This window comes from Merops nubicus, unplaced genomic scaffold (genome assembly GCF_000691845.1).
Source record: "Merops nubicus isolate BGI_N331 unplaced genomic scaffold, ASM69184v1 scaffold49122, whole genome shotgun sequence".
Classification (NCBI taxonomy): domain Eukaryota; kingdom Metazoa; phylum Chordata; class Aves; order Coraciiformes; family Meropidae; genus Merops; species Merops nubicus.
Window position 1 is genome coordinate 10,010 of NW_008592639.1, and position 7,637 is coordinate 17,646.

Consider the following 7,637-nt stretch of genomic DNA (forward strand, 5'->3'; position numbering starts at 1 on the left):
GAAAACAAAAAAAAAAAATACCCTGATAAATATCCCCCTCCCTCCCCTAGAACCAGACTGGATTAGATATAGGAGACAGCGTCATGCATTATATGAATGAGACACTCAGCTATGCAGTCACTTCTCTGACACTGCTATTATAGCCTGGAGGAGCTGGAGGCCATGCAAGGAAGCTTGTGTCTCTCCAGAATCACATTCCCTAGGCCAACCTGTCTTCCAGCTCATCACTTTTCACCCTGTGCTTTTAAGCACAGCACATCATGACAGAGTCCCAAAAGACTAAGTATCCAACTTAACCAAAGCCTTGGGTGGCTCCATCCTTTGAGGACCTGTGCTCTCTGCACATGCAAGAATCTTTCATATCAGTTCACAAGCCTGAACTATTTCAGCAAATTAGGCACAGGATATACTGAACCTGGTGCAAAGTCTTTCTATGTCTGTGGGCACAATATGTGCCAGAAGTACAGGATTACACTGGCAGGAATTCTGTGATAAGAAATCAACCATTTTACCAGCTGTGCAGTAGAGAGCTTCTTAGGCATTGGTACTTCTACTATGGGAGTCTCAATGTACTTGGGATAGGCCATGGCTTCACAGTCACTGACACCAGCTGTCTTTGGGATCACAGCTTTGATCCTGATCCGTTCACATCCCTTGACAGAGCAGAAAGCAAATTTCTCCTTCTCATTTTGAGCTTTGAGTTTCAGAAATAGCAGCCTGAAGGTAGGACAGAAAATTAAACAGCATCCTTGAGACATCTGTGCAAAAACCCTCCAACTGCCAGTTTTGGTGGACTCCTTCCTAATGCTTTGCAATAATGTGCACTGCATGCTCTCCGTGCCAATGTCTGCATTTTATAGGGTTCAACACATCACATGAAAATAAAAGTGGAGACACATCTCATAAATGGTTTGGGGAGGTCAGGGAACTTAAGACAGAAAAATCAGATGACACCTGAACTCCCTTTGAGCTCCATTGTATAATGATACATTCATGTAGAAATATATGCCTTGTATTTTGGATCTTTCTTTCCCATTCTTCTAATTCTTGAAAAGAAACTAACAGACACTACACTTTTTAGTTCCTCTGCATTCTTGTCATGGGGTTTATAAACAGTTGCTATTCAAAACAAAAAGGGTTGGGTGTGTCTCCTGTTCAGTTTCATGGTTTGCACTTTACTATTGTCTTTTTTTTTTTTTTTTTTTAATTTGTATTCACTTAGCAAAACCTTTCCCAGAGTAACTGGCAGTGCAGCAGAGGCTGTGAATGACTGGCAGCCGTGGGAGTCCCAGGAAAATTAAACACTGGTCACAGTCCCAGAAAGACTTTCTGGTTTTGTTGTGATCCCAGCTAATGGCACTAGTGAAGCTGTTGACATTTGCAGCAGCTTTCCCAAAGCAGTGTCCAAATCGGCAAGGCCTATGTCCTTACCCAGTGTCCTCATCCCAGTAGTAGTATCCTTTGCTAGGGTATCTGTGCTCCAGTTTCTCCATCTGAGAGGTTCTGTAGAAGGTTCCAGTCTTGTACGTTTTCTTCAAGAGACGATTGTGGATGTCTGAGAGAATGGAAAATGTCGTCCCTTTAGGATAGCAAAACCCTACTTGGATCCAGTCGTTCCTAAAAATAGCAAAGACCCACATTATAACAAATTGACACATGACTATTATTTTCCTGGGCATGCTAGAAGCCAAACTAAATAATTCACTCTGAAATGTAACCATTTTTTCCTGGCTGGTAAAAATTTTAATGGTTTGGGATGAATCGATGCAACATAAATTAGACATAACAACCATGGGTTAAGTTAAGCAACATGGGTCAGATCTGCTCCTGACTTCTACACCTGTGGCTGTCATGCACCAGCAGTGAATTAGCTCTAGGCTTGTACAAATGAACCATGTTATCTTGCAGGACTTCCCAGGAGAGGAAACAGGAATCTGAGATATCAAATGGAAAGATGGTGAACGCAATGGACTTCCTGGAACAAGCATGTTCCTCCTGGAAGAGCTCATGAGGTGATGACCTCACCCATTAAAAATGTGCAGTTCTATTGCTGGGCTGCGATATTGGAATTCGGTCAGATCACTCACTTGTTGAAGTTGATGAGCCATATGGCCAGCTCTTCAGGGGCTGTCTTGTCCCAGTGGATGGTGTAGCCTTTCCTGAGAGTTACAACTGGCTGATACTGCTGGTAATGAGTGCTTTTGCTCAAAGCCCCTTCCAAGTAGAGCGGGTGATTGTGGTAGTCATTTTTTATTATTTTCATTTTCAGGTTGGCTGGCTTGTAGGCTTGGATGTATATCTAGATGAAAAAATGATCACCAAGGGTTTTAATGAACTACAGGAAAACACTAAAGGCACAGCTACTCAGTGGACATGAACTGGTGCAAGCCCTGTGACTACAGCAGCGACCTGCATGCCGTACACTTATATTCAATTTATTAGGCTTCCTTTCCAACAAAATGGTTTTCAGAAAAGAAAGAAGGATCGTTTCCATCACTGAGTGCAAGAGTACGTGCCAATCAAAGCTTCAAACAGGCCTGCAGTAGGGCTGACATTCCCCAGCGTTAGTGGCGACCCTCAGCAGTGGGGCAGTATCTACCTTAGACATCTGACTTCTGAAAGCCAGACAGAAGGGTTCTTGTTCAGTAGAAGCGTGAAAACTAGCTCAGTGGTTAGAAATTGGCTTTAGTGGCACTACACAGAAAAGAAAACAACTGTTGCAACACCCAAGACAAAAACAGGCGCTACTCATGAGAGGAAAGTGATGACTCTCTCAAGGCAGCAGCACTCCGAGCTCGTGTGGTAGGAACACTGGTTTGGTGGTTACACAGCAGGATGAAAAATCATGAGAACTGATGTCTCATTTCAACTGCACAGCACATTTCCCATAACACTGTGGGCAACGCTTCCCTCCATAAATCAAGGAAAAATAACTAGCCGACAGCCCATAGACTTATGAATATTAATCTGTTAATGCTCATGGAGCTCTTAGGGGACTTCAAGCAGAAGTTGTTAGAGCTGTTAGCAGTTGAGGCCAAAGTAACTGAAAATGCACCATAGTATCCTCATGCCAAAAACTACCTGTGCAGACGTGCAGATAAATAAACCCTGAGCACCCTGAAGAAAGTCCAGTTCTAAAGATAAAGCTGTACAGCGTTGAGAAATTTAAACTAAAGTGATAAGGATACTGTAAGCAGCTTTACCTGTGCAAAGTGTCCACTGCAGATGGAACCTCTCCAGTCAGGGACATCAATGCAATCTGGGTGCTTGATTAACCAGTTATCTTCTTTTATCAGGTATGAGCCTGGATATTCTGACACAGAACCATCTACGTCATGAAAAACTGATGTTTTATCACCATCCATGTCCAGATCATTGAACCATGGACCTGGTTCTCCAAAGAAGACCCTTGAGGTAATCTAAACAAAAGAGTTAAACACATTTACATCTCCAGAAAGGAATTCATCACTTTGAATACAGCATGGTTATGGGGACCCATGTCTCAGAGGACCCATTTTCTGACTTCACTTGGCACTGGAAAGTAGCTTGGACAAGAAACAGTGTTGGGTTTGTGGGTCAACTTGTGCATGAAGAAATCTGTGTATGCACTAACATCACCATTCTTTAAATGGTCACAAATTTTGGCTGGTCAGCTTGATGTTCAATGCCTCTGAGGCCCCATGACTTCAAATAAAGTTTGGAGTTGCAGGTCCTCTGAGATGGCACTTATGTGGTAATAAAACCATGAGCCTCTGAAACTGGTCATCCGAAGATGGAAGCACCAAAACAACTTTCAGCTGAGCTGGTCTTGTTAGTTGGCAGGGCCACCAGTGCCAGTTGGTACAGGCATATTAAGATTGCCTCTGCCTGCACACTACCTCTTCATTAAGCCTGAAGTCATTGTAGAGCTGGGTCACACACTTAAAAGGCACGTTTGATTTGTCACACAGAGCAGACACAGATTCCCCTGCTGACCATGGGGGAAAGGCTAAAACAACCAGCATTTGAGCCTCAGCTGTAAGAAGGTTTGTTTTAAAATTCTGGAGGAAGGTTCAGGAGATGAGGTGATTTCACTAGAGCCACTTCATTCATTGCCTGCTAACATACTTGTAAGGTTCCAAAGCCATATAAAGGCACACTGATGCTGGGAATAATCAGTGACCTCCCCTGGGAAAAGGCTCCTCAGCCAACTTCTGACTGACATTATTATCCAGTATAAATAGATGTCATGCCACCAGCCTGCTTGGTGCAATGTGAGAGAGTGACCAACCAACGCTTTTAGGGGATTTTGCCTTTCCCATCCCATTTAGCTCCAGTCAGCACTTTTTCTGACATGTGAGCAAGCCTGCTAAGTTTTTGAAAGTTATGCAACCCAAATAATTTCAATCCTAACCACTTTATTTATTTATTTGTTTGTAATGTTTGGCAATTCGATTTAACAGCTGCTAGAGGTGTACCTCAGCGAACCACTTAGCACATATTTGTGCAAGCAAACATAAAAATAATTCAAAAGCACAGACCCCAGGGCAGGTTCAGACCAGCACCCAGAAGTTCATACTGTAATTCAAAGTTTGGCAGGCTCTTTTTGGCTGGGCTCTGCTCTCATTTATGTCTGCAGAATTGGAGTCCATGGAATTACCCTGGTGTGCAGGGCTGCAGAATTACCCTGCATGGCTCAGTTTCACTGGCTGTTTCCCAAAATCAGTATTGTCTACTTCTAGGTGAGTTTGACCTTCCACAACAGATTTCCTTCTGTTGTTGCTTTACAGCTGTTGAAAATAAAGGAGCAGATCTTCTCCCTATTTCAAAGTTTCCAAGACATATAGAAATGGAAATTATTCTCACTTGAATGTCACTTTTTAAATTTATTTTATTTTAAATTGTTGCCTGCTTCTTGTCTCCTGCAAACCTGCCAGAGAATTCTATTTCCATCTTCTTTCACCCATCCAATTTTCTCTTTCTTAGCTGCCACCCTCTTTGTTAAACTTCTGGCAAAGACAACGGGCAACCCCCTGAAGACCTCACGTTTCTCCTGAATGTTCCTGTACCCTTTTTGCCCACAGCTCCACTCACAGGCGGCCTGGAACAGGCCGTTCTGAGGAGGCCAACTCACGGGGACGTCCTCGAAGCGGATGGCGGTGACGTTGTTGTTGGGGCAGCTCTGCCAGGCGTTGTTGAGGCGGAAGGCCAGGGCGCTCGTGTGCCGCCCCTCCAGCGCCGCGAACCTGCGGAAGGTGCAGTTCTGGATGTTGATCGGCCCGTCGTAGAACTGAATCCCTCGAATAGGAAAATCCCTAAAACACAGTTGGAGGAGAAGGAGAGACTTGGTCGTGACACAATACCATGAGGTTGGGAACATGTTCTAGACATCTACAGTCCCACAGCACTAGTTTCTCAGCTGCCTGCATTTTTTTTTTACAGCCCTTAGGATGACTCCTGGGTTCATGTTTTGGAAGAGAAGGGATTTTCCTCCTTTTTAGGTCTGTGAAGTCCTCTTATCCTTGCAAGTTCAGCCCAAGTTCTCTTGTGTCTGAACAGATCATCTTTCTTTGGTCTGTGCTCCTCCAGGGAAAGAACTTACAGCAATGCCAAAGCATTGACCTAAAAATGAATAAATTTGTGCTTGCTATCAGAAACAAGTTCTGCAGCAGGGAAACCTGAAACTCATCAGAGCTGCGCAGGCTCCTTGGGCTGAGGAAGGGTAGGGCTAGAAGAAGTCCCACCACTCTTTTCAAACGATCTTGGAGAGAAAGAGTGCAACTCAACTGCAATAAAAAATGGATTGGAAAACAAGGAAAGGTCTTACAGCCTATAGGGTTGAAAAGAGGTGAAGGGGCAGACCAATGAACCTTTATTAATAGCCTTTTCTGATACCATCTGCAAAGTAAAGAAGGCTCCATTTTTCACAATGATTAAGTGAAGGAGATACTTAAACCCCTTAAGAGGTTAAGATGAGATGTTTCAAATTTCACTCACAATAAATAAATTTGATCCCTTCCTCATATGAATGGTTTCCCTTAGACAAGACTTGCCTGCTCCTGTTCTGTCCCTCTGAGTTTCTTCACACAACACCCAAGAAGAAATATGCCCACATATATCCGTCAAGGATATTAGAAGGAGAGCCATAGCATATCTGGTTTTCATTAGTACTGTAGTTAATAAGCCTCCTGTATCACTATTGACAAGCAAGACAAGCGTATAATGTGGCAGAAAGAGTAAATCAGCTGAGCTGTTTGTTCACTCTAGGGCGACTGTGAGGATATTTTTAGGAATAACAACAAAACATTATTGCACTTGCCAACCAGTCTGTAGGACTAAGGTCTAGGAAGAGACCACACATGAAGTTCACTAGCCATTTCAAAACTAACAAAGGCATCAAATTCTTGTAGCACAGCAGCAATAGTAACAGCAGCTCTGACCACATCTGGGCCAGCTCAAGCCCAGGGAAAGGCTCCTGTGAGCTTTCCTGGCAGCTGACCTGGATGGAGACTGCCACATCACTCAGCCACTGCTGACCACAGATACAGAAGTGCCCAGCTAGCACACAGTCCTCTTGCTGTCTTCTCAACTCTGTTTGCAGAGGGGAGGGGGAAGGAAAGAGGAGTTTGATTCTGTCTTGGCAACCTGCAAGTATGTACCTGCCAGCAGCAGCTGCACAGTGAGGACTTTGGGATCGGGAGACATGAAACCAAATCCTTTCTATGTAATGCTTATTAAACTGAACAGTGCTGAAGAAACCACACTGGGCTGGAGTTTTCACTGAGTGGGAACAGTGAGCGCTTTGATGTGCTGAGTTGAACTTACGGGCCAATGGGGAGGGTCCTTCCTCTGTGATCCAGGCCACCAGGTCCCCAGATCTCATTGCCCATCATCTCGGTGCCCAGGTTTCCACTCTCACCAACAAACAGGCTGTTCTTGATTTCTTGCTTTGAGCCATCATCATGAGGGAAAGTCCCACCACTAGGGAGGAAGAGCTGGAGGTGAAGGGGCTGCTCCCACCTGTCCCCACCAGCTGTGCCCCAGGCTGTGGCACAACCTGTGTCACGCTTACCTCGCTAAGGTCAGGCCAATGCCATTGTCAGCAAACCTGCAAAGAGAAGAGAGATGCTTCAGAAGAGGTCTGGTTTTGCTATATTCTATCATGTCAAACTAAAATAATCAAACCAATGAGCTGGAGGACAGCAGGGCTTAATTACTGAACAGTGCTCACGGGGAATTTCCCAGGTTTGTTCTCCATCCAGTTTTGGAAGATCTTTTTTGGCACATCTTGCAGTATATGCAGATCACATGAAGCAGCAGACATGAACCTGAATGCTCCAAGCTGAGGTTAAACCAGTGATTACCGGGCATAGTTTACTTGTCTGATAAAGCTTTTTCCCCGTGTCTAATGACCACACTCTTTTCATTGTTAGGTAAAAAGATCACGCATCTCTCTCACTCCAGCTGGTTTTATTGTTTAGTAGTGCTCTGCCTGACAGCTCTAGGCTCCCCTGTGTTCATGTATCGCATGCTGCTTCCATGAAATGACTTTGTAAAAGGAAACGTTATAAAAGCAGAGAAGCTTGGCTTCTCTTTCAGCAACAGGAAGCCAGAGACCAGATCTTCCTTAATAAAAAAAATTAAAAAATTAAAAATAA

At 44.1% G+C, this 7,637-nt stretch overlaps 1 protein-coding gene across 1 annotated transcript in view; it reads right to left on the minus strand.

The window, feature by feature from the left end:
• The window catches only part of CEMIP (cell migration inducing protein, hyaluronan binding), a gene marked incomplete at its 5' end in the record, with an annotated part of 12,100 nt that extends 5,013 nt beyond the window's left edge, over positions 1-7,087 (minus strand). The window contains 7 exons of the mRNA XM_008935194.1: positions 513-717; positions 1,432-1,617; positions 2,088-2,299; positions 3,204-3,419; positions 5,114-5,294; positions 6,805-6,960; positions 7,052-7,087. Of these exons, the coding sequence (XP_008933442.1) occupies positions 513-717; positions 1,432-1,617; positions 2,088-2,299; positions 3,204-3,419; positions 5,114-5,294; positions 6,805-6,960; positions 7,052-7,087 (1,192 nt within the window). The remainder of the gene's footprint in view (positions 1-512; positions 718-1,431; positions 1,618-2,087; positions 2,300-3,203; positions 3,420-5,113; positions 5,295-6,804; positions 6,961-7,051) is intronic.
• Between the last annotated feature and the right edge of the window lie 550 nt (positions 7,088-7,637).